This window comes from Equus quagga, chromosome 1 (assembly GCF_021613505.1).
Source record: "Equus quagga isolate Etosha38 chromosome 1, UCLA_HA_Equagga_1.0, whole genome shotgun sequence".
NCBI lineage: Eukaryota > Metazoa > Chordata > Mammalia > Perissodactyla > Equidae > Equus > Equus quagga.
This window is the reverse complement of record NC_060267.1, coordinates 29,194,649-29,221,311: the sequence shown is the minus strand read 5'-3', so window position 1 is coordinate 29,221,311 and position 26,663 is coordinate 29,194,649. Positions and strand designations below refer to the sequence as shown.

Below are 26,663 nucleotides of genomic sequence, written 5' to 3'. Positions count from 1 at the left end.
TACCTCCTACCTTATTTACTCTGACTTTTACCTTAATTCCTTTTTGGAAACCTCAGCCTTTGGATCTCTAATATTTTCCTTATCTAATTCATGAATCAGCCTAATAATTGGGATTAAAAGATGTGGTGTGGAAATTTATAGCGCATGTTCAACATTCTAAGAACAGTTGAGGAAATAGGTCGTGATAATGAGTTGGAAGAGCGTAACAGCCAAAACGTACAGCTGAAAAAACAACAACCCTGCTGGGGGTTCCTATTGTTTTAGACCCCTTTGGAAGGTGCCTTGAAATATCTGTGAATTGCCAAGGTGGTAATGATTCATCCATACACCTAACTTGAACAAAACCCACAAGTCTTTTTAGTGTTCCAACTGGATTCAGTAGCACTATCTCCTAGATAGTGCTTAGGAAAGAAATTCTATGATTAATAAATAACCCTATTGTATTTTAATTTTAAAAGTGTCACATCAGTAAGATTAAAAATTAATAATAAATATTAACAATAACTATTTTCATTTTGTATATGACTATTTGATCTTTGTTTACATTAATATCTATTTCACGTCATTGTCATTACATTGTGGGAACCATTAACATATCATAAACTTTTGTATGTTACTACCTAGTCTTATTTTTAAAGGTTATTGTATCATAAATTTTATTTCAGATGTTGCTATCACATCAATCACTACTTCCTCTCTTGTTATCCACGGAGACAGTTTTCCATTATTTGTTACATTATACAGCATTGCTAGGAATATCCTTATGCATTCAACTTCTCATCTATTTAATTTTTTTCGCAAGAGTGAGATCACTGGGTTAAAAGTATGACCATCTTTATGGTTTTTGCTCTATTTTGATGTTGCTCTCAAAAAGGGTATATCAATGTACTAAAAGCCCCACAAAATATTATTCCCATTGTCACACATTCTGAATCTTTCTGCTGCTTCATGAACACTCTACACATCTTGCAACTCTAAGGCTAGTTAGCATACATGAATGAAAGTACCATTATGTTGTCTTTAAGTTCTTTAGGTTTGAAAAACCAGAAAATTCTATTGGCCTTAGACATGATTACTATATATAAGATTAGAGATGTAAACAACGTGAAATTGAGTATCATCATTAGGCCAGAAAATCACTTTAATGACAAATTAGCATGTTGATAAACCTTATATTTTTAACCATTTATTTTAAGTTAAAATAATAAAAGAGGGGAGGAAATAAAGCTATTATTATAGCCTGAGGAATTTTCAATTGTATATCATGGAACAAACCAGATTAGTCCTTAAGGAATTCTTAGGTCAACTCAGCAAAATTTTGTAAAAGGTTCTGGAATGAATTGCTATAGAAACTGACTAACCATCTATACCACTCAAATGTAGCTTCTTAAAATATCTGCATTATTGACAATATATATTATTTTTCCTAGGCTGAACTATATTGGGCAGGACATATTAAACAATATTTATGATGCTTTTATTATATAAAATGTTTTCATTAAGCTGAGAAAGGGAAAATATGCAGTCCTATGTTCTGTGCAAGAAATATCTTAAACCCAAGGGAAATAACAGATTTTATGAGTATTTTTTATTCATGAGTTTAATATAAGTATTGATTATTATAAAATTTACTGGCTGGGAACAATATATATTCATTTTAAAAGGACAATTGCTTGTTAATTTTTCAGAATGCTTTTTGATAAGCATTGTTTTCTAAAGTATATTTTTAATATATCTTTTTAGGTGATTTAAATTATTCTAATAAGCATACATACAACTTATTTTCTATTGAGGATCATTGAAGTAATTAAATCAATAGAAAGGAAATTAATTTGTTTTGTATCCTTTGGTTGAGGAATTGCAAGAGATATAAATCTCACTTAAAATTTTAAAACACAGGACATAAAATAGTATACATAAGGGGTGTTTTCAAATAGATTTCATTTCTATGAGATGGTCAGAAGAAAACCCCATCTTCTTTAAGACACAATTTCTGGAGAATCAACTCCAGGATGGGGCATTGATTTTCAAAATTAGTAGAATGTTTTCTACTAATTGATTTGCAACATTAATACCTTTTGGAGGAAAATTCTGGCCCTTGCCTCCGACTTTGGCTCAATCTCTGCTACCTCAGCCCTCAAATTCCAGAGTTACTGGCCATGGCTTGTTGACTTTCTTGTTCTAGACTTTCTCCTTATCCTGGCATGTAAACTCCAGTGTCCTACCCATACCTACCAGCTTTGATGAACTTGAATCAAAAGGGACCCTGTTGTCATCAAGGAGTTTGCAATCAGGCAGCAGATATAGTATATCTTCATAAAATCATTGGTTATTTTGTAGCCAACATTTTATCTTGATGCCTTAACTACCTACGCCTATATAATAATAAAATTAGTCTACCAGAATATGTAAAAGGGGGGCCAGCCCGGTGGCACAGTAGTTAAGTTCACACGTTCAGCTTCAGTGGCACAGGGTTCGCCGGTTTGGATCCCAGGTACAGACATGGCACCACTTGGCAAGCCATGCTGTGGTAGGCATCCCACATATAAAGTAGAGGAAGATGGGCATGGATGTTAGCTCAGGGCGGGTCTTCCTCAGCAAAAAGAGGAGGATTGGCAGCAGATGTTAGCTCAGGGCTAATCTTCCTCAAAAAAAAAATTAGAATATGTAAAAGGAATCTATATAATTCATGGGCAAGAGATATTATTTCTGTAGTAAAGACCTGACTGCATCATTTGTATAGGTAAATTGGGTTCCTGGACCCAATTGCAACGTATGCAGGCTTCCCCACACCAACAAGCAAGCTGACACCAGCTGGGTGTCCTATAATTCAACTCAATGCTGACACTGTCTACCTGGAGGTAGCCTCAGATCCACAGGTTGAGGACTCAGTCCTACAAGACTGCCCCCCGCCACCCTCAAACTCACACTTCAAATGCCAATCACAAGCCCAGGTCATTACTTTAGCTTCTGACTGGCTATAGATTGGCAGTTCCAGTGATGCCCTCCTTGGACTTCAGATGCCACTCTCAAGTCCAGGCTGTTACCTGTGCTTCTGACTGACTTGCTATAAATCAGAGGTTCCCATGACCCCCTCCTCAGATTCAATTAATTTGCTTGACTGGCTCACAGAACTCAGAGAAACATTTTACTTACTGGATCATGAGTTTATTGTAAAAGGATATAACTCAGGAAGAGCCAGACAGAAGAGATGCACAGGGCAAGGTATGGGGAAGGGGTTGGAGCTTCCATGCCCTCTCCAGGTGCACCACTCTCCCTGCATCTCCACATGTTCACCAACCTGGAAGCTCTCTGAACCCTGTCCTTTTGGGTTTTTATGGAGGCTTCATTACATAGGCATGATTAAGTAAATCATTGACCATTGGTGATTGATTCAACCTCCAGCCCTCTCCCCTCCGGGGAGGTGTGGGGGAGGTGGAGCGGGGACACAGGGCTGGTTCTTCTGGCAATCAGCTCCATCCTTAGGTGGGGTCCAAAAGTCACCTCACTAACATAACAAGAGACACCTTTGTCACTCTCAACACTTAGGAAATTCCAAACGCTTGGGAGCTGTGAGCCAGGAAGTGTGGACAAAGACCAAATATATATTTCTTATAAATCATAATATCGCAACAGGATAAACAAGAAATAAACTTGAAAAAGCAAGTTTGAGCTCTCTTCTTGAAGTAATAGCCTAAGCAATTTGCTCTTCACACTGTGTTTTCCATGGAGGAGCTTTTCCTCTTGGACGTTTTGCTTCCCCATATCATTTCGATTTCTTCTGTCCCGCCTCTTCTCTCTTTCCTTCCCACTCTCTCTCTCTTTCTCTGACAGCATCACTGAACTACTGTGAGAGAAGGTATTATTTTGAAATCTGAAAATTTTCTATGATATTTTAGATTTTACTGATTTTAAAGCAGCTCACAGAAATGTGTTAACCTTACATATGTGATCACCCCTTTACTGTTGATGTATAATCGACAATAGACACAAACCTGTTTGTTAGTGAAAATTGCCTTTACATTTCACTGCATTCAAACAAATAGACATTTATTTGTCTGTTGTGTTGCAAAGCCTGTGTTCTTAAGCATGTGCCCAAACCACTTTTCTCTCATTAACTCATTTGCTCATTCACTCATTCATCAAAATTTAACAGAATGTCTTGAGCACCTCCTACGACTCAGGCACTTTTCTTGGCTCTTGGTATAACGTAACGATACTCAAGTAAAACACCACCCTTGTTCTTCAAGAAGCTCGTAATCTGTAGGAGAGGTAGGAAAGCAAATAAGTAGTGATGTTAATAGATGTTCCTGGAATAAATAGAGGAGTTAGGGTGGTGAGGAACATCCCCCCAGAAGAGATGTGAGCGCTGCATGAAAGGTGACTAGACCTTCATAGGCAGCAGGTAGGGGTGCAGGTGTGGGTGCAGCCTTGTAGGAAAGGAGGTCAATTTGTGCAAAGGCCATGAGTGTGGGGCTAGAAACCAGGTGAGGACTTGGGAGTGAGGGGAGATGACAGTGGAAAGGCAGGCAGGGACTTGAAAACAAAGGGCCAGGTTAGTGACAGCAGAGTTCATTCCGTGGGCAGAGTTAACAGTTTTAAGAATAAGACTGGGTTTTTATTACATAAGATTATCTTCACAACAAGGTAGAGAATGGATTAGATGCGAGTAACACCTAGCGAAATGAACAGATAAAGAATCTAATTAAATGTGCAGGTGAGAGGTGGTGGAGACTTAGAATCAAAACTTTGAAGGAGGCCGGCCCGGTGGCGCAGCGGTTAAGTGCGCACGTTCCCCTTAGGCGGCCCGGGGTTCGCCGGTTCGGATCCTGGGTGCAGACACGGCAGCGCCTGGCAAGCCACGCTGTGGTAGGCATCCCACATATAAAGTAGAGGAAGATGGGCACGGATGTGAGCTCAGGGCCAGTCTTCCTCAGCAAAAAGAGGAGGATTGGCATCAGTTAGCTCAGGGATTATCTTCCTCAAAAAACAAAAAAACTTTGAGGAACATGAATGTTTACACATGTCTGAAGTTAGAGAAATCCAGCTATATATGAAAGCCAGTGTGTCCTGTGTACACACAACCTGCTCTAACTGCCTGTGTTCCTTCCTCCTCCCGTGTTTTGTGTGAGGAAGGAACTCAGTGAATGATCTTTGAACTCACTTCCTGTACTAGCAGCCTCAGGGATTTTTTTCCTAAAGTATATTTTTTCCTTCTCCATTTTTGTACGTTCCACTCCCCAGATCACTATACTTTGTTTTTCCACAGGATTCAATTCTCTAAGTAGCAGGCGTGAACAGCATTCTGTTGACATCTGTCACTTTTTAGGCTTGTATTTTCTTCTAACATAGCCTCTACAGAGTTCTTCTGATGCTGGAGTATGTTGCCCTTGGTTTGGAATCTGCCAAAACAAAAGTTAATTCAAAAATATTAATTCACACAATTACCAAGCACATGTTGAAAAATACATTTTTGTATCTTGGCCCAATGTAATATGCATTAGAAATTGGTTCAAATTTCTGAATTTTAGTGAATCATGTATGCTGCAAGAGTATTTTTCTCTCTTTTTCTGGGTTAGTTACGATTCATTTTACAGTGGAAATGTACAACACCCTCAAATTTCTTTTCATTTCTTTCAGTATTTCTTCAAGTAGCAAGTCCATTTTTACAGGAAATCTTTTAGTGTAGCATGATCTTGAGTTGGAATATGCACTGTTAAGAATGTCATCTGAGAGGTGTGTCTCTTCTTTAGATTGTTTGTCTCTCTAATGACAGATACCTAACTGATAACTAAAAAATACAGGAATTTATCTCATTTTTTTCTAAATAGGTGTATATTTGCTTTATTTAGATAAATACCAAATATCCTCCCACTTAGCTGAATGTTTTGATTTTCATCCAGATAAACTAGTTTCATATAAAAATATTTTAGAATTTTAAGATTTTTCCCCTCCCTTATTTTCTCTTGCAAAGGGTTTGGCCTCTATGTATTATATATACACCAGTTTTACCATTGTGTACATAAATGCACAACAATTATGAAGACTTCTGATCCCTTGTCTTCACTAGGTAAAATTAACCACTTCCTTCTCTAGGCCTCACGACAAGATAGTGCATCATAATTTGTCGTAAAATCAATGTTCTCTGAGTCTGTAAGCTTTGGGGCTTGTTCTTTGGTCTTTGAATCCCCCAGGTCTTACACTGTACTTGGCACATAGTAGACCCTCCATTTGTTGGATAATTGGTAATTAGTCCAACTTTTCTACAATATCTCAAAATATACGGCTTTATTGTGGTTTATCACCTAAACAGGAAGTTCTTCTGATGTACAGAATTATAAATAGTATATTTCAGATGTGACTTAATGTAGGTAATATAATAAAATCTACATAACAATTGCGTTTGGAAATTTTTCAAGTCACTTATTCACTTTTATTATTTAATCCAGGCAGTATGTGTATCATTTTGAAGTTTCTTTATTTGGTTGTTTTAATATATGGATGCCTAAAAGTCAAGGCAATTATAAGAAAATATTCAATTTAGAGGGAAAAATTTATGAATCAATATAGTACAGAGTAAAAGGTTACATACAAGTATATAGGCTTACCTTATTTTTTACTTTCTCATTCCTTTTTATACATTTTTTATAGTTTTTAAGTATATTTTTCAATAGGTAATGATGGTTCAAAATTCAAAAGGTACAAAATGAGACACAAATAGAAAGTGGCTCTCTCCACCCACAACTGTGCCCAGCCAATCTTGTGTATCCTTCCAGAAACATTTTCTGCATATACAATCCAATATGTATAAATATATACATATATAATTAAAAATATGTATTTCATATATGTATTAACAATAACATTGCCACAACCACATTGTGATGCATGCTATTTTTTTCACTTAATATATCTTAGCTTTTTCTTTCATATCAGTATTCATCTTTTTGTTTATTTCTAACCAGAAGTTATAGAGGAGAAGAAAGATACACTTGAACCCTTTGAGAAAGCTTGAAATGTTTTCATGTGTAGAATAAAAATATTTCTTGCCAAACAATAAAATGACAATTGCAAGAATGTTTCATCTTCTACACCAAAGCAATTCAATAGAAATATGATGTGAGCCACATATGTAACTTTAAATAATCTAGCAGCCACATGAGACAAAGTAACAAGTGAACTTAATTTTAATAGTATATTTTATTTAACACAATATGTCCATAATATTATCATTGCAACATGCAATCAATAGAAGTAATATTTAATGAGATATTTTATGTTCTGTTCTTCCTAGTCTTTGAAATTTCAGTGTGTATTTTGCACTTAGGGCACATCTCAGTTTGAACTAGTTATATTTCACGTGCTCAATAGCCAGATTTTGCTGGTAGCCACTAGATTGGACGGTGGCGTTCTAGACCTTCTTACTTACCAATAGTTTCAACCGGATATGATTTCTGCAAGGAAATCTAAGTTTTAATCACCAACATCTAATATTAAAATAAGATTAAGATGGCAAATATTTAGGTTTCTTTTCAAATGAAATATTGAGCCAAATGTTCGCTGTTGCAAATTGATTCTGCTTTGTTCATCTCTGATTGGTAGCAATGCTCTTTTAAATAGACACCTGTTAAATGTTTGCATACCATTCTTTATACATCTCCTTTGTTTGTTACGAGATCTCCTTGTTAGTATAAGAATTTAATTCCTATTGTTTAAGTATATCCTTAGAAACCATATTTCTTAAATATTCTTAAAGTAATAAAACAACTTAATTTTTTTTAGTTGGTGTAATCAAGCTTGCAATAAGTCCACCTTATTTATTTTAAGAGGGGGGTGCCTTGAAAACGTTTTCATCCTGCCATTTCATGCATCCTGCCGATTTTAAATGGCAGTTATTCAATGACAGCATACATAGATTGAAAACACATCAAACTCTTTCACAGTGGGCTCCATGTGTTTTCCTTTTTCCCAGGCTAAAAGAGAAGATAAGGACAATGCCAAGTATATCCTTCCATGGTACAAATTGAAACCACTCAATAAAAGATACAATGATTTGGGGCCGGCCCGGTGGCGCAGTGGTTAAGGTCGCACATTCCACTTCTCAGCGGCCCGGGGTTGGCTGGTCCGGATCCCGAGTGCGGACATGGCACCACTTGGCACACCATGCTGTGGTAGGCATCCCACATAGAAAGCAGAGGAAGATGGGCACAGCTGTTAGCTCAGGGCCAGGCTTCCTCAGCAAAAAGAGGAGGACTGGCAGTAGTTAGCTCAGGGCTAATCTTCCTCAAAAAAAAAAAAAAAATACAGTGATTAATGGAACATCTGATGACCACAATTGTATCAGCATTTTTATTTTGTTTTATTTTTGTTTTTGTTTTCTACTCCTTCCTTTGTCAGTTATACTACCCAGAACTTGCATTTTCTTAACAGAGTCCATATTCAAAACCTGAGCATTGTAAATAAAGTAAGCTATGATAAAAGGGTGGAATTATTTAATTACTGAAGGGATCAACATGAAAACCAACACTGCAGGAGGAATGTGCATAGTAGATTAGATCATATTTTCAATGCACATTGACTATTTTAGTGTAACTGTGTAGTTTTAAAGTCTTATAAATTTTATTAAAATTTCATTAAATCCATGGAAATTGAAACTTCCTTATTAAAATCCTCAAGGAAAAAATTATAGTCTTTCTCTAATATATCCATTAAGTTAAAGAAAACATACTTATTTGATATTCCTAATTGTTACCTATTCAGGGCAAAAGTGATCAGGTCATACCTGTGTCCACCGGAGTCTAGCCCTGTGGTACAGAAGATAGAGGCCTCCAGAAGGTGGCTGAGTCTGGAGCGGTAATGGGGAGGCACGGGTGGGCTGAGGCACACAGAAGACCCAGGCCATTCCAGGCAATAACTGCTTTCCTCTCCTGACCCTGCCCAAATGACACTTTCTGGCTCACTAAAAACTGTCAACAGGCAGATAGAAAACCCAAAAGGAAGCAAGCCTAGGATCGGTTCCTAGATCCTAGCTGCTGCCTCGGATTCACTGCAGTGACCAGCTGCTGCCCCCACATGACAAACTAGTCCAAATACTGAATTTAAAAATTGCCCTTTATCTCGCCACCTTCTGCCTGTGCGTGCTCTGCATTCTCAAGACAAAGAATAGCCTTTATTCCACCAACCTGCAACCAGTTACCCACAGCACATAAACCATAGTTTCCTTGGTGTCCTTTGTGCCAGAAGTCAGGTGCTATAACCGTTTGCTGTTGGCATGGCCTTGCCTTCGTATCCCGAAGCCCCCTTGCAAAGAAGAGTTTTAGTACTCTGTCCGGGTGGGCAGCTGGGGTCTCTCCCTCACTGTATTGCAGGGGAAGGTGGCCATCAGCATCTTCTATGCCGTGCTCACACCATTTAATCTGATCTGCGGGCACTCGTCTATTGTATTCAACTGTTTGCCCTCACTGTAACCACTAATAAGCTCTAGTATAAAAACCCTCTGATTACAAGGTATTTCCTGGAATGTTCTATCCAAAGTGTAGCTTTCAAAGGACTTTTTCTGTCTACAAAGAATACTAAGAGAAACCTAGTCAGAAAAAGCCACAATAGGTACTCAGTGAAGCCAACCTCTACGTTAACAGCTGTAGGCTCTCCTTTACATTTCTAAGAATATAGAGACAGCTAGAGTAAAGAAATACTGAAGGAGCTTCTCCCAGCTCTCAGACCCTGATTCTATGAAGAAAAATTATTCTCTCCATAATTGGGACTGAAGCTCATTGTACACAATCCATGTTCCTAGATAGGCTTATAAGTAACTATGTTAAAATATCTCAAAACAATATAGTATAGTTTTCATCAAGAAAAAGGAAAATTCCCATTACCTAATATACAGAAGAAACTTTTTTTTGACAGTTTAAGGTATCTCTGTGTTATGAACGGACTACATACAATGCAGGAAAGAGCAGTGTTCCGAGTTCACACTGAGTTCTTACACTTGGGTTTCCTTCTCAGAACTGAGGGTTCCATTTCTAAAAGTACACCTGTTTTGTTATACTAGTTATGGGGACCACTGATTTAATTCAGAAATGCTTTTCTGGTACTCGTCAACATGGCAGCCAACCAAACTCTTCTGAGACATTACTAAACAGAGTGGAGAGTGGACCTCTCTACACGCTCAACCTGGGTGCAGCGGCTCTCGGAGCTCTGAGTGAGTTGGGCAGGGTCTGAGCTCTGGCTGTGAGCGTGTGCAATGATGGGTGCTTCTAACGCTCATGAAAGCCTACACTTCCTACTTCCTATTCCTTTGTTTTAAATGATGTAGTGAAAATGCAGTTCCATAGCACTTACACCTAGACTGCTTAAAGTGACCTCGTAATTAAACTTGTACAGCTGATCAACCAGAAAAGATTCACAGGGCACAGTATTCATTACACGACGCCTCCTGCCACCCTCTTGTTTTCTTCTTGCACAGCTGTGTGTCCGTTCTTCCACACCCCTCTTTTTAGTCATCTATTGATGCTTGTTTAAAAGAAAAGTGAAGTCATAAAGATGTCATATAACCAATAATTTCATTGTCCTTATCATTGTCACCTCTCGGCTGAAAAGAAATAGTCATTGATATACTCTCAGTATCACGAATTTAAAGATTTTGTAAACTATACGTGTAGAAGCCACGTTTGTTTTGGCTTTGCTCGTGACTGGACTCCAGAGATTTCCTTTCTCTTTTTTGGCATATAGGTTATTTATGTCACTTCAGTGTGTCCAGTCCACTAATCAGATCACCTTTGGAGGCAGTGCTCCTCCAGCTGGCCTCTGATATAATTGCAGCAGTCACTGAATGACTAGATTAGATTGTCACTCTTAAGATAATTACTTAAAAGGAACAACTTCTATAATTTCAAATATTTGCATTTACAAGTTTCTATGAAAATATGTACATTTATTTTGCAGGGTAATGATTTAGAGCACGATTCTCATTTTAACTAAACCTACTTTGGTGGATGTAAAATTGGTACTTCTTTTAGTTGAAGAAGATACACTTTCCTCAGGTTAAGGACTTTTTCACTGCTCTGTTGTTGTTTATCGAGTCCATTTTTTGCTCTAAAGCCTCACCTTCCAATTCTTCATTGCACTTAAGATTATGTCTTACTACAAATAGAAAAATCAGCCTATGATCAGTTTGGATCATAGGAACTGAAATTCAAAATTTAAAGTAGACCAGAGCAAATGGCACCCAGGTCCCTGGCACAGACATCCCAATGAGGATGCTGCTTAGTTCATCTTAAAAACATATTTGTGGCTTTCCAGGCAATCCTGGCTCCACTTCTATTCATAGGATCCTTTAAAAAAACAAGTACTTATAGTATAGTCATTTACTCTGAGTAGGTACTTATTATGTGATGACAATAGAATCAGTTAAACATGAATTTTTTTCTCTTTTTATGCACTACTTGACATCAAAAGCAAAAAGAGGTAAGTTGGCTATAAATCTGTAGGTGAACCTTATTTTCTTTAATAGATTTATTCCTTAATAGCTTTGCTTCAGTTAAATTTCTACAAATCAAATACTTTTACATTAGGAAGCTTGTCATTATAAATCCTTATTCTTTTCTTTGAAAAATGAATAAGCACCTTTTGTAAACTTCGATTTTAAAAATATTTAATATTGAAACATATTGCTTTTCCTTTAACCGAGTTATATTTATGGTTTAATTTACTTGTGAGGACATAGTGCATTTTGAAATACTTGGTTTAGTTTTGGGTTTTCTGAATTGTTTTCCCCGCAAAAATGTGGGTTGCATGTTATAAGTATTTCTTCTCTTAAAAGAAGGGGGGGAAAAGTCAAGAATCAACTGACATTGGTGAAAGCCTATAATTTTCAGATTCATCGCTTTACAGAAGAGGATGTCCTGAATCTCTCAGAATATTTTCTAGTGTTGATTTTTCTCGAAATGACCAAAAAAAAATATTAAATAAGAAAATCAAACACATTTCACTGAGTGGTGTCTCATATATTTTTCTTGTTTGGGATCCATTTTTGCAATTGATCTTTTTAGTGGGTTCATGTTTATAGTTTAACTTACTTCTCTTTTGTTTATTTTTGATGACGAATTAATTCTGACATTTCAAAGCTATAGCTGGTCTTCATCTGATGCATGCATGCTGTTATTGACTTTGCTTAATGAGAACAGACCACCATACCACCTTGAGTTAACTCTGTGCCAGCTGACATTGTCCTTGGGAAGGTCATTTCTGAACAAAGGGCTGTTTCCTAAAAGGTGTTTAATTGGTGTAAGAATCTGGGAGCAAAATGTGCTTTTACCTCTTGGTGCCACTGTATGTAATTATCCTCTCCTCCTTTATCTTCTGTGTCTTCGCTATCTCAGGCTGTTGATTACACACATGCTCATGGTTTAATTGTATGTTGTTCAGAAGCAGAAAGTTGACTGTCCTGCAGGGCAATTTTATATTTCTCTTTTGCAAGGTTTGAAATAAAAATAGATTGTGAATATTGCTTTGTTTTATCAGCTAGTCATGATACTCTTCAGGACAACAAATGGAAAGCTGGGTGAAAGTTTTTGTCTAATCCATAATCACTGAAAAGTCTAAAAATGCTCCCTCTCCTTAGCAAGTCATGCTCTGACTCTACATTGTTGGACAGTTTTAAGGCTTGTCACCAAAGTGTGATAAACTATATGCAGTTGTCATTTATATGAAGGCAGAGCCAGATGTTCTTAAAGATTTGTCACCAGATCATATTTTTGCATTGTCTATACTGATATTTTTTATGTGTTTCAATAATTCTGTCTTTATTGTTCTCTGGAAATTTTTAATGAATAACGATTGTTTCTGACTATCAAGGGTGTAAACACAAAATGGGATTTGCTGTGTTAAACACTGACTGGAAAGTTAAGGTTGAGGTATCTAGTGACATGAATTAGCCAATTACACTCCTAAGTAGTTGGAAATTATGCTACGGTCTTATCTATGGGTACTTTCAGAGAAACTCATGTATTAAAAGGATATGAGATATGTTGGCAAAAAGGGATGAGATAGTCATCTCTATGTGTTTGATTATAAAATGGTCAAAGTTGTTCACAGCTATCGATTTTTACTAGTGTCAATGTACCGTTAAATTTATCATTAGATTTTTGAAAATATTTCAACTTTTCCTAACTACTATTTGTATGTATATAAATGTTTCTATCTCGTGCCCTCCTTATTATTTTTCTTTATACAATGTTTCTACCTTAAATTTTTCTTATTTTTTCCTAAATTCTCTACACTGTCTGTTTTTTTCACTTTGTGTATATAGGTGCCTATAGAACTACTTAAGTGTTCAAGTTGTTCCTACTATGAGAATGTATTTTGATGCTTCTTTCCATTAACTTTTCTGTTAATTCACTAACACACTATTTTAATCATTTTGTAGATTTAGTGAGGAATAATTTAGTGTTGATGTTTTGGGGCACACTTTAAGTAATGGCCATTGAAAAACTATTTTCAAGATTTATCCATCAAAGTCGCAAATTCTCAAAGAAGAATAGTCACCTGATAGCACTAAATTAGCTTTAAAATCTTTATCAGATAGTATTTGCTCTTTCTTATTCCTTTGTTAGAAAGAGTTATTATAAGGACAGGAATGTCTAAATTGCAAGCTCCCCCTTCTTTGAATGGACACATCAGACAATGGCATTAATAAATACTAATAAAGAAAAATCCAAGAATCCTTTAGGGAAGATGAAGTCAGTAGATTAGCAGTATTTTGCACCACATGCAAATTCCCCAAGCAAACTACTGTGGGGAAGCAAAGAATTGTAAGGCAGAGTCCTCTCTGCTATCAACCGCCCAGCATGACTGAGGAGATTAGATGCACTGCAAGGAAAGCAGTGGGGTCAAAAGCTGGATACAAGAAATGCCCAAGGCAATGAGGTAAATGCTAAAGGAATTTAGAGGAAGCGGATGCTTCCTTTTGGGGTGGTCAGTAATAAAGACTGAAATTTGTTAGTTCTAAATAGTCTGAGAGAAGAGAAGAGCATTTCAGATGGATGTAATGACAGGAGCAAAGGCTTGTCAAAATGATTTCATCATATTTTAATTTCATTGTTGTTAATGGCATTTGCTTTGTTTCCTGAAGCTGAAAATCTCAAGGTCCTCTTGAGGTCTCCTCCTCCCTTTGGTCCCTCACGTCTAATCAAGGAACCAGTTCCTGTCAATGGACCCTCGCCTACGGGCTTTCACAAACATTCTCTCCCTGATCTGCAAGATTAGTATTTAATGTTCTTCGAAGATAGAAAGACTGAGGCTCAGAATGGGGAAGTCACTTCTTCCGTGTCCCTCAGCTACTAATTGATGGAGCTAGATCTAAATACAAAGGTCTTTCTGATGGAGAGAGATCTCTAAATCTCATGCTGAAATAGAGGAAAGTTGAGCACAGAGAGAGAGAATAAAGAGTAAAGAGGCACGCAAAGAGACCATAGAAAATTGCTGCAGAAGCATCACTGGCGAATGGAAGGAAACTATGGTGATGTACCCATTATCCATTCCCATGGATTTTTGTGTAAAACCCTCACTTAAGACCTGAATGTATCCGTAAGTATGCCAGTATCTAATTATGGAGACCACCTTTGTGCTATTATCCACAAATATTCCAAATTCCTGAGTTTGGGAGGCTTTTTGAAAAATAATTATGCAATTTTTCTGTCTCCACCTCCGTGCACAGGACATGGAAGTTTGTATTTTCTACGAACGTAATTACTCAAATTTCACATTCTCTCATCCATCTAGTTTTCCCCAGGATCACTGATTTGACCACTTTCACTTCTCTCTAAAATGCTTTTTGCTAAGAAGAAAGTCTGCTGAAATTCGAGTGAAGATTTTCACTTAGAATTTGTGCTTCTGGCTTTCTGTACATATCTTTTTTCCTTTGAGTTTTCTTGAATTAAAACATATTTCTTTATTTCCACCCTTGGACTGCTTAGAGTTTAGAAGGATTTAAGAGAAGTTTAGCTATTCTTGGTTTATTTAGACTGAAGAGGTACTGTTGGCGGAGTAAGAGGAAGTCATAACCTCTTTCCCTTTGGAACAAATACAAAGACTCTGCATTAGTCTGAGGGCTGCCATAGCAAAAGACCACAGACTGAGGGGCTTAAACAACAAACATTGATTTTCTCACAGTTCTGGAGGCTGGAAGTCCAAGATCAAGGTGTGGGCAGGTGTGGTCTCTCCTGAGGCCTCTCTCCTCAACTTGCAGGAGGCCACCTTCTCACTGTGTCCTCACATGGCCTTTTATCTATGTGAGTGCATCCCTGGTGCCTCTCTGTGTGTCCTCATCTCCCAATCTCCTCTGCTCATAAGGACATGAGTCAGAATGGATTAGGGCCCTCCCTAACTTAATTACGTCCTTAAAGATTCTGTCTCCAGATTCGGTCATATTCTAAGATACTGGGTTAGCTTCAACATATGAATCTGGGGGGACACATTCAGTCTATAAAGGCTCCATGGGGCATTCCACTGAAAGGGCATGGAGTGGACAGTCAGAAACCTGGGCTCAAGTTCTCACTCTGCCACTCTCTCTATGGGCCCTCAGAAAATCACTGAACCCTTCTGATCCTCAGTGTTCTAATCTGTAAAATGGGGATTATGACAACCAAACTCAATTGAGTTTTCTGAGCACGAAAAACCTTTTGTTCACCAGAAGAGTCATACAGAAAGTGACCATGCGTAAATGTCTTGACCTCCCTAGGCCTCAGTTTCTCCTTTCTAAGATAAAAATAGAACCTTTCTCTTTGAGCGTTTATAAGGATTAAAGAGCTGTTGCATGCAAAGTGCTTAGCCTGGTGTCTGCATATACACAGCACTTAATAAATATTACGTTACCATTGTTTCTCCTGCTCTCCTCTTCCTTCCACATTCCTTCTGCATGCTCTTCCTCTTCTGTCATTGCCCAAATCCCAATTAGGGGATATTTTGGAAGAACATGGTCAGGTTTGCAGAAAGAAGAAAGAGGGATATCCTATGGACAGAAAAGACGATGTCACTATGCTTTGATCATTAACTATGGAGTTATCTTAGGACATCCATAACTGTCTCTGTCAATTCTTAATCTATAGCTTTTCACAGTTAAACATTCTTGCTTTTCCACTAATGGTTAGTCATCTGTCCTTATTGAAAGGTCTTTAATGAATATTGACTATTTACTCCAAGTAGGTAAGAGTTTTGTTCCAAAGTGATATCTATTTGAAAATAATAGCAGTGTCCTATTCTGTGACAGCAATTCTTCAAGTGGGTAGATTTAATTATTAAACCTATCTTTCTTTATTAAACCTACTTTTCTTGGAAACAGTTTACCAAGTTAACAAAGATATTAACTGACTCATCAAGAGGCCTATTTGCTCTTTGTATCATGAACTTCCATTTCTCCTGCCGATTTTTGAGGATATGAGATGCCGTTTTTAAAGCAAGAAAGGAAAAAAGGAAAGCACCTGTCCCTTTCCTTCTCACTTTTCTGGAAGTTGGCAAATTTCTGGAAATGAATGAGTTTCATATGCTCAATATAGAGTAAGGATTACTGAAAGTCAGCATGAGTTCATCAAAAATGACTTATGCTAGACTTACCCTCATCCTCCATCTCATGAGACCAGGGAAGGTGGTAACAGAATGTATCGGAATTTTGGCAAAAAACTAACCAGGCATTTTATAATATTTTTAGACAAAGAATCTCTAGGTGGTAGTATAATTGTTTGGATTCATAATTGGTTGAATGACATGTTCAAAGGGTCAAAATTCATAGATTGATATTTATAAAACATGATCTCTACTTAACCCAGCCCTATTACTAGTTGCTAATCTTAGATAAAGATGAAGACATCAAGGTCATACATTTTTTGATTCGAGAGAGAAATAAAAGAGAGAGGAAGGTAATCTGATAGAGGACAGAAGAGGATCTAAAAGATGCATCAGGGAGGAAAAGGTGAAACTTATAGAGATAAACAAAGTTAAAAGTATATAGAGGCCAGCCCAGGTGCATAGTGGTTAAGTTTGCGCGCCCCACTTCGGTGGCCCAGGGGCCACAGTTTCGGATCCCAGGCACAGACCTAGGACTGTTCGTCAAGCCACGCTGTGGCCTCATCCCACATACAAAAAATAGAGGAAGACTGGCACAGATGTTCGCTCAACGACAATCTTCCTCGAGCAAAAAGAGGAAGATTGGCAACAGATGTTAGTTCAGGGCCAATCTTCCTCACACACACACACAAAAAGTATATAAAATATTGCATTGGAATTCCAGACACCGTAAGTACCAGATGGAGGAAGCATGACCTGATAGCACTATCTGTAAACAAAGTAAGCTCATATGAAAGAGCAGCGTGACGTGGCTGCCCAAAAACTGCCATGCAGGCTTCTGCTCTTTTAATAGAATTAGGACGTCTCAGATGAGGCAGGACTCTGCCAGTCCACTCTGCCAATCACATCTCATCACACAGGATTTCCTTTCTGAACACCTCATTTTTCGAAGGTTGTGCACAAACTGGAACATGGGCAGAGAGCAAGGAAGAGAGTGAAGGAAGTTGAAATTGTGTCCTGTGAGGAACAACCTAGGTATTTGGCTTGAGGAAAACTCAGAGGACAGAGATCATTTTCACGGGAAAATATGTAGCACCTGGCGGAGTTTATGGTCATGAGGGAAGGACATGTGGTGTGGACCTCATGAAACTGCAGGGATGCGTTAGATCTCAAGTCAGGAAAACTAGGGGCTGGGGTGGCAGCCATTCTGTAGGAGACTGTTTGCCACAAAGAGCTGCTGCTCTGTCTCCCACAGAGCATCTGGGCACCAAGGAAGCCGTCGCTGTAGCCTCGCTACTCACCCTGGCCGAGTGTGGTCTCCACAGATCAGCTTTGACTCACACTGTCCTCACCAACTTCCACCACTGCCACCCGAGCCAGGTGTGGAGCCGAAACACTGAGATGTCCTTGTCTCCTTCAACATAGGCTCTCCCTCCCATTCCAAACAACCACCAGGGGCTCATGGACTCCCTAAGGCATTGACTTTTAGAAAATTGATGAATTTTCCAAATTGCCTTGAAAAGTTTAAAAGTAGTAGAAGCCTAAAGGGAAAACCATATGATAAGATTTTCTCTCCCTGCCAATGAAATCCACTCATTTCAGCCCCCTCTTTATAGAAACTGGATATTATCCCCATTCCTGCACTCTTTTTCTTTGCTTTGTGTTTTTGAGATAATCGGTTGCCTTCAAATTACTATGTCAACTGTCTGATGAAGTTCTTAGGTTTCTTGGACTCTATGACCCTGAGATTTTCTAGAGGTAGCTGGTGTCAATTTGAGAGAGAACCAGAGAAATTAGTAGAAATAGGCCTTAGCATCAGAAAAGTCTAAATTTAAATCCTTGCTCTGCCACTTCCTAGCTGTGTGACCTTGGGCAAGTTAATATCTATGGTGATTATGCATTAATGTAGTCAAGGCATGTTCGTGGAATACCTGCTGCGATGCCAGGCTCTGTAGTTGTGCCTGGTGTGAGGGATCATGAAAAACATTAAAGAAAAGAATAATCTTAGGATATGTGAGGTTTTGATATAGTCCCATCTATCAAAAATACTTATTTTCCTCATGGTAGGAATAGGGAAGATAATAATTTCAGAGTGTTGCTAAGACTTAAAACAGATAACTAGTAAGAAATTCCTAGGAGAAATTATATCATGTTGATTCAGCAAATAATTTCCTTCCTTCTTTCTCCTTCCCTTTTCTACCTTCCTTTCTACTTGGCTTTTGTTTGTAGAGGAATGTCATACAAGGGTACTTTCCATGTGTGTATCAAGACCTATAGATGCTTTCAGCATTCATATCCCTTATTCACCTCTGCCCTTGAGGCACTAACAATCGTTGAGTATGCCATGACATTTCTCAGACCTGTGACCCTATCATATAAATGTACAGTGTTATCTAATTCCATTCCAGACATTTTAAGGCCACACTTTAATTTTGTAAAATATTTTAGTACGATTAGTAGAGACCATAAACAATTTATAGTTACTAAGAAGTTCCTTGGCTGAGTCATTTTTTTAGATGTCAGCCTAGATGCCACGGCCTCCAGGAAGCATTCCCTGACCACTTAGATCCAGTTAGTTGTTTTTGCTCTAAGATCTCTACACTTCACCATCATGGGACTCATGATTCAGCCCATGGATCATACAATCCTGGATGCAAATCCAACTCCACTTCTTAATGGGCTTTGGCAAGTTATTTAACCTAAATCCCCCTTTCCTCGTCCATAAATTGGGATTCATACAACAGGGTTAAAGGAGAGCATGCATATTAAGTGCCTACCAGTGCCTGGCACATGGTAAGCAATAAATAAGTGCTGGGTACCATCATCGTCGTCCTCACCACCACCATCATCACCATCATCATCATGACACTTTATTGTAATTGCTTGTTGAATATGCTTGTCTTTCTCATTTGACCAAAAACCATATCTGCTCTGTTTTCCTATTTGTCCCCAGTGCCTGACACAATTTCAGATACACAATAGGAGCTTAGTAATTTGATTGTTGAATGGTTGAGATGAATTCCAGCGGCCCAGATGACAGCAGTGACTGCTGGGGTTGGGCATTGCCTCCTCCTTGAGTCACATCCTTGCCATCTTTTACGCCCTCAAAAGCAATGAGATGAGGCCTAGTTCCTTCAAGAGTGAGTCCACCAGAGTAGCTCCTAGACAGAGTGGGTGAGATATTGTCGAACCTACAGCATCTCAGAGCTAGAAGGGATGCTCTCAATCTCCCAACCCACCCCTTTCATTTTACAAAGTACATGCTAAGACACATCCACTGCTCAGCTGGGTTAGACGTGTGCATGATTGGAGGGCTGTAGACCCAAGAAGAGGAATTTAGAAGACAGTTAAGTTGGAGCAATACAGTTATTTTTCAAATTTCATTTTTTTCATCTGCTACCATATTATCTATGGAATTTGCTTTTTATTCTTTAAGGATAACACTCAGCTAAGTACTTATAAATAATAAATGCAAAAAACTAATAATTAGCCAGAGGTGATATTACTTCTAACGAAGGAAAAACTGATATTCACTACAAATGTAAGGAATATCCACCACATATTAAACAGCTCGTTAAGGGAGTGCATTGTGGTCCTGCTCACCTGCTTTCTAAATTTCATCACAAAGCATATTTCAAATGAAGAATAATCTGTGACTGCAGTGGCAAAAAATAAAAATTCTAATGCAAATAAGATTTGGAAAAATATGAAACCACTTAAATACTCTAATTACTTTAATTGTAGGGCTTGCCATCCCAAGAGGCCAAAACCTTGCAATAGAAGAGCTTCATTTCTACCTGCCTGTCAATGTAAGACCTAAGGCCAGATTCCACAGCCGTTTTCCAAGCGTCCATGTTGTTTTGCACCCATTGCATTTACCCAAATATGCCACAAGAGGGCAGCACATACCTGGTTAACTTAAAATTCCACGTCCGGTGGCCAGATCAAAACACTTGTCTAAATTAGTCCAAGACATTCCTAAATTATCACTTAGATAGGAAAGCTGTTGGAAAAGATAAAAGGAGCATAAAAGAATTCATCCTTAAGACTCTGAGTTTCTACAAAAGGGAGTCATTGAGCTAATCAAGCTGCAAAATGGGAAAACAGAGTTAAAGAAAAAAAAGGAATTCCACCAGCTGAGAAAATGGAAATATTTGTTACATTTGAAGGACTTTTACTGAGTGTGATAATCTGAACACCAACTACTCAACGAGAATCAGATCTCGTTGCTATTAATAAGGAATAATTAATAAGTTACTCTGCAACAAAGACCATCTTGTAAAGGGTTGCTTCAGTAATGTTCTCTTGAATGAGCTCAAATCAAGCCTGTCTTATATTGTGTTACGTTGCATCACAGACAGCTTTAGTATGTTTCCAATGTCTTATACAAAAGCATCAGCAATATTCATGAATTTTGGTATTCTAGAGTTATCTGGTCAGGTTTTGTTATAACAGAGAATATACTGGCTTTAGAATAAGTGACACATAGCCTTTGAATGTAAATTTCAGTAAAGCCTCATTAATTCAAGGCTGTAAATCCAGAATTTGTGATAATTTGGCTTAAATACTATCTACTTAACATGTAGAGAAAGAGGTTTGCTAAGCAAATACGTAGTCTAAGCAGTTAGCAAGAGGATATGCTGCAATTATTTAAGAATAATTAAATTTTTAAGTCTAACTCTAATTTTAAAATTTTTGCAAAATCTTTTGGCAGAAATATAACGTGTGCATTTCTAACCAGCTTCTTGGGTGATTCTGGTACGGTCAGCCTGGTACCAGTAAACAGCCTGCTCTTTGATTATTCTCGAACACTCAGCACGTGGTCTTTCTTGGAGCAGATGATTAACATGACTGATCAGCTAAAGCATGCGCTTTTAGTAGCTAGCACTTCGTTAACCTCTTGTGAGTTATATTATGTGTCTTTAAAATGGCAAAAAATAAAACAAAAGTGGATTTCCCACTCAGGTCAGCTTTCTTCACCATTCCAAGTTACTAACAATTTACTATCTAATTACAAAATCTTACATTCTAAGATTTCTGCTAACAATTCTTGCTTTTGATAAAATCAATTTTGAGAAAACCGTAAAGATGATTTTCTTCTCCAATATCCTTCTATTGATCATGGAAAAGATGATACGGCATGCTTTTCTCAATGTACCTATGGGATTGACAATATGCGCATGTGTCCAGACAATAGTCAGTTATCTGAATATATTCCATTTTGGAATAGCAGATCTAAGTGCTAAGCAAGTAAATACCATCATGTTCAAGTTCAGAACTTGAAGATCTTTCATCCTATTAATATTAATAGACCCTTTATTTTTAGATGTATCCAAATACCAAATATGAATGGCCACGTATGTCCTAATGTACTTGAGAAATCTCACTACTAATTTTGTGCTACTAACTTTTTCATACTGTATCTAATTAAGAAAACGTCTTGTCTTTTCTATTGGCATCATTCAGGGAAGACAAAGCTTAGTCCAGATGTTTCTGTGTGAATGCACATTCCTCACTAAATCTCTCAGGCAACTGCTTTTAGTTATTGTTACTAACACGTTGCTCTGTCTCTCTTTGTATACATGTCTAATTTATCAGTTTCTTGTAGATTGTCAGCAGCCTGCTGCCTCCGTACCGCCACAGTGCTCACAACTAGCCGGGAGGCAAGACTGCCCAACTGTCAGGTAAATTCACACATCCTTTCTCTTCCCACCCAGTTGCATGTCAGATCCATAGACCCCAGGCTCTCCTTTCCAACACCGTAACTGCCTATACATCATTATATTTGCTACATTTTGTTTCAAATATGGGCTACACAAACACACATTGGATACCTGAAGTCCGTTTGTGCCCAAAGGAAATACAAGAGAGCTAGAGTTGACTTCACCCACTGGTGGGTAGACTAAAGGCTGCCTTCCACTCCTTTAATGAAGACTTGGCTTAGTCTGGTGTTTGATTACCTTCCAAAATATGAAACCTGGAATTGTTAGGATGTTTGCCCTACTTTTTCTTTTGTTTGTCTTTGGTTTTTAGAATATATTTCTCAGGCAAACAAACAGGAAGGCTATAAAGCATATCTAACGTCTGTTCCAAGACAACTTTATCAAAGTGTTTCTGATTTGTCTCCACTCAGTATCCTCATTAAAACTGAAATCAAAAGGTGAGGAAAAATGTGTAATTGGCATTCAAAAAAATATTTGCAGTGAGAGAGCTCTCTATGGGCAATTAACTGAAGAATTTTAAAGGCAGGTTTACCTACTCCCTTGACACTAACCTGGAGAGGTTGCTGACAATTTCCATTCCCGTGAAAGCTTTGCAAATCCATCAGGAATTTGCCTCTGTTGTGGGTGAACTTCCGCACGGCAGCAGAGCACCCCAGGGGACCTCGTCATCTTCGTGTAATACTTCATCTCCAATTATTTGGCCTCTGATGGTGCCAAGTTTTTCTAGTCTGGTTGTGGCTTTTATAGTCTGCTCCTCGTTCTCTCCTTATTTTCATGTGTCTGTTGCTCTTCTGCCAGGGCAAAGCTGCTCGTGAGTAGGGGCAGGCCCAAATGTATTTCCATGTGTGTCTGAGGGGTAGATGTCAGTAGCAGGCTGCATGTGGTCATGGGTTAGAGCCGGAGAGCTGGGGAGCCACAAGTGCTCCCCAGAAACACAGCAGCAGCCAGTGTGACTTGGTCTCTGAGGCAGATGTGCAGCCAGCTCTCCGAGGGGACATCAAGATAGCGGGGAAAGTACATGATTAAATAGGCCCCAAGCTGGTGTTTCCCCACTGATGTCCCAGCCTGCTGCTCCCACCACTTCCATCAACGTGGTTTTTACTTCAGGAAAGTTCTTCACTAATTTACAAATGCCAGTTTATAACAGCAGCCAACTGTAGGGTAATTTCAATTATGTAAGTAACTGAATATAATTATAAACGTACAAACCCATCTCAGTGGATGCTGCATGTGTGGTGATGAAGAACGTGGGCTGCTAACCTACAGCCCATTCTCTGCAAGCACCCCCACCCCACCCAGGGCCTGGCGCGTGACAGATGATCAGGAGCTCTTGCTTACAGGAATGAGTGAAGGAGCTCTGGGCTCAGCTGGCTTGGGTTTGAATCCCACCTCTAACTCCTACTAGTTGTGTGATCTTGGAAAGATGCTCGTGCTGGCTGAGATTCCCTTTCCTCACTTGTAATGTAGGGATGAGAAGAAGCACAAGCCTTCCCCGTGGCTGCTCTCAGTATCTGTTATTGCTGCTAACCGTTCCTCAAGACAAAGATCTACAGTCTCCTTCATGACCTCTCTAATTTGCCTGGGCAAAGAGTGGCAAAGCCTACTCTCCTAAATGTTTAAATTAGATAAGAAATGGAAAGGCTAGGGAGGAATTTTTTAAGTTTAATTTTATTTCACTTTGCTTTTTCTTGAGAACCCGTTTGACTAAACAGCTACCATCCCCAGTTCCATATCTTCTGAGATTACCGAATTTAGGCTGTTTGCTACCTCCACACAGATGATTTCCTTAAAGAAAAGCAGTTTAATGAATTACAAATGTTTCTAGTTTCTACCCACATGAATACAGCATGGTCCAGAGCAGGCTTCCACTGTCCTTCATTGCGGTCCTCACGGAAAAATGATAATATACATACAGACCTGAGAAGACTGTCCTTTTCAAAGCGGTTGGGATATAACTGGCTTCCTCCTTCCCACCATGGCCCTTGCCAAATGGATCACTGCCCTTTCTGCTTCTTCCAGGCAGAAAACTTAACACATGGCCAGCGTTTGAATTCTTATTGTGTACAAGACAAGTGTTAAATTCTTTACACTTATTAATCATTACAATCCCCAAAAGGTAAGCACAGGTAATACACCCATTTTAAAATGAGGAGACCAGGGTTCAGGGAGGCAGCATGACTTCCAGGGTCACTCATTCTGAAAGCAGCTGATCCCAATGACTTGGCACCCATTCTCCTAACCACCCCTGGACACCGCCACACTTCAAGGAGACGCTCCCCCTTCCAGTTATGCTATGAGGAGCAAAGTCAGACCACGTTGACTCTTCATCCCTGAATCGAAAAGGAAAGTTCGTTTAATGAGAAATAAACATGCTAAGAATGTTGAGTGATTTCAGACCGTGTTCTGTATTTCTGTTTCTCACTTGAAATATTGTTTTATACCTCCTTCAGCGTATACATGTTTTCAAAATAATTTTTTAGGTGTATAGTTTTGAATAAAAGAGCATATGTCACATTTGAAAATGTGGAATTTTTCCATATACGCTTTTTACAGACTGATTTCATTGTAGAGCTGAATTATTAAAGTTGTTTTTAGGTAATAGGTACTATCATACAAAAGGGATGCCCAAGGTGTGGCAGCCATGGATGTAATAATTAATTTGGAGGGATGTTGGATATTTAGCATTTCTCCCCTTCTATCAAATAGTTGCTTACTTAGAAAAAAGAAAAAAGGAACTTTCTGAAGATATATCTGTTTTTATATCTTAGTAATGGTTTCCTAACTCTGCTGTTTAAACATGGTCTACCTTCATAAAGTAGGATCTTAAATGATGAAGGTTGAATAAAGAGTGGGCTCCTGAAGATTTTTAGCGATCAGAACTAAAACTGAATTCATCCTGTACCTTAAATGATTAGAATTTATCAAATATTGACATTCAAGAAGTAACTTCTTAATCTGTAAGAAAAAGCATGCTTCTGTCACATAATATACACAGTGCAATTGCATTTTATGCAAATTTAAAATAGTAATACTATAATTTAAAGACATTGTCTAATCTCTCACTTTACGTAAGAAAGATGAAATAAGGAAAAGAATTTTAAATCATCACGAATGACATAACATGAAGGTGTTGGGCCAATGGGGCCCATGGTTGAGCTGTTGCCACACACTTCAGCTAGTCCACAGAAATGCCTGTCTTCCTTTACCCGGAAAAGTATGGAACTCCATGGGGTCTTCGAAAACTTAACCTCTTGTATAATGTGACGACCTTATGCTACTTGCCATCACTTATGTTGAGTAACGTGTTTAGTTCCCTAAAAAAAGCTCGTTCTAAATCATCTAGACATGACAGAAAGAAACTCTCTGAGGTCTATGGGAAAGTCTGTCTGCCGCCATGTTTCCCAGGCCATCGGACTCTGTCTGGAGGGTGGAGGAAGAATCTTGTCAAGTGATGTTTCCTCAGTCTTTTTGTTGAAGCCCCAGCTCTCCCATTGTTTACCTACCATGTTCTAAAAATAGACAGGAAAATCATTTTTATCACTGGTTGTCCTATCTAGAAGAGCATATCTCTGTTTAAATTTATAGCAGTTCAAAGACTTTGAGAAGTAAGAGTGACCTCAAGTAGACCAATATTTTACATAATTATGATTTTGTATTAAAATTCAAGCGAGATACATGAAGAATAATTTCAGTACCAAAGATAAAAATCATTTGTTTAATGATCATTTGTAATTACTTCAATGATATTATTAGCTTAGAAAAACTATGATTAAATTAATTAATAATAATAAACCTTGAATAGTTTTTTCAAGTATCACCCTTGGCAGCAATGAATTCTGTGGTACTGAATTTCATAATAGAAAAAAAACCAGAGTTTTAGAAAAATGCTGATCTTTTTCAATTGAAAAAAAAATCCCCATGGTATGATTTTCTCTGTTAGTTACATTTTAATTGATCTGAACTCAAATGTGTTTTGTAGTTTTACCTCAGGAAATTCAATGGTTTTGCTTCCTTATTCTTTATTCCTTATTGTTCATCAAGACATTGATGAGCCTGAACACATCTGTGTTCATTTAAACTGGGCACTCTCAAGGTGATCCTGTGGAAGTCTGCATGATATACTTAAATAGGAAGTTTGAAAACTCTTCTGTCTTATTTAGATTATCTAAAGCAAGTAGGGGGAACCCTTAGAGCAAATTAGACTTGGACAGGCAAATTAATTATCCTGTTGAATCTGGATCTACCAGAGAGCTGATGTAGAATCCTTTAAAGCCTTGGTCCAGCACTGTCCACATCCCGGGGAACTTGTTAGAAATGCAGATTCTGGGGCCGGCCCGGTGGCGCAGCGGTTAAGTGCGCACGTCCTGCTTCAGCGGC

At 38.2% G+C, this 26,663-nt stretch overlaps 1 protein-coding gene across 3 annotated transcripts in view; it reads left to right on the top strand.

The window, feature by feature from the left end:
- Positions 1 to 26,663, top strand: part of BICD1 (BICD cargo adaptor 1) — a 208,687-nt gene that overhangs the window by 175,231 nt on the left and 6,793 nt on the right. For 2 of the 3 annotated variants that reach the window (XM_046647535.1, XM_046647501.1), the window contains one exon: positions 22,172 to 22,247. The exons of the other annotated variant lie outside the window; for it this stretch is intronic. In XM_046647535.1, the coding sequence (XP_046503491.1) occupies positions 22,172 to 22,247 (76 nt within the window). The remainder of the gene's footprint in view (positions 1 to 22,171; positions 22,248 to 26,663) is intronic. 3 annotated transcript variants of the gene reach the window in all.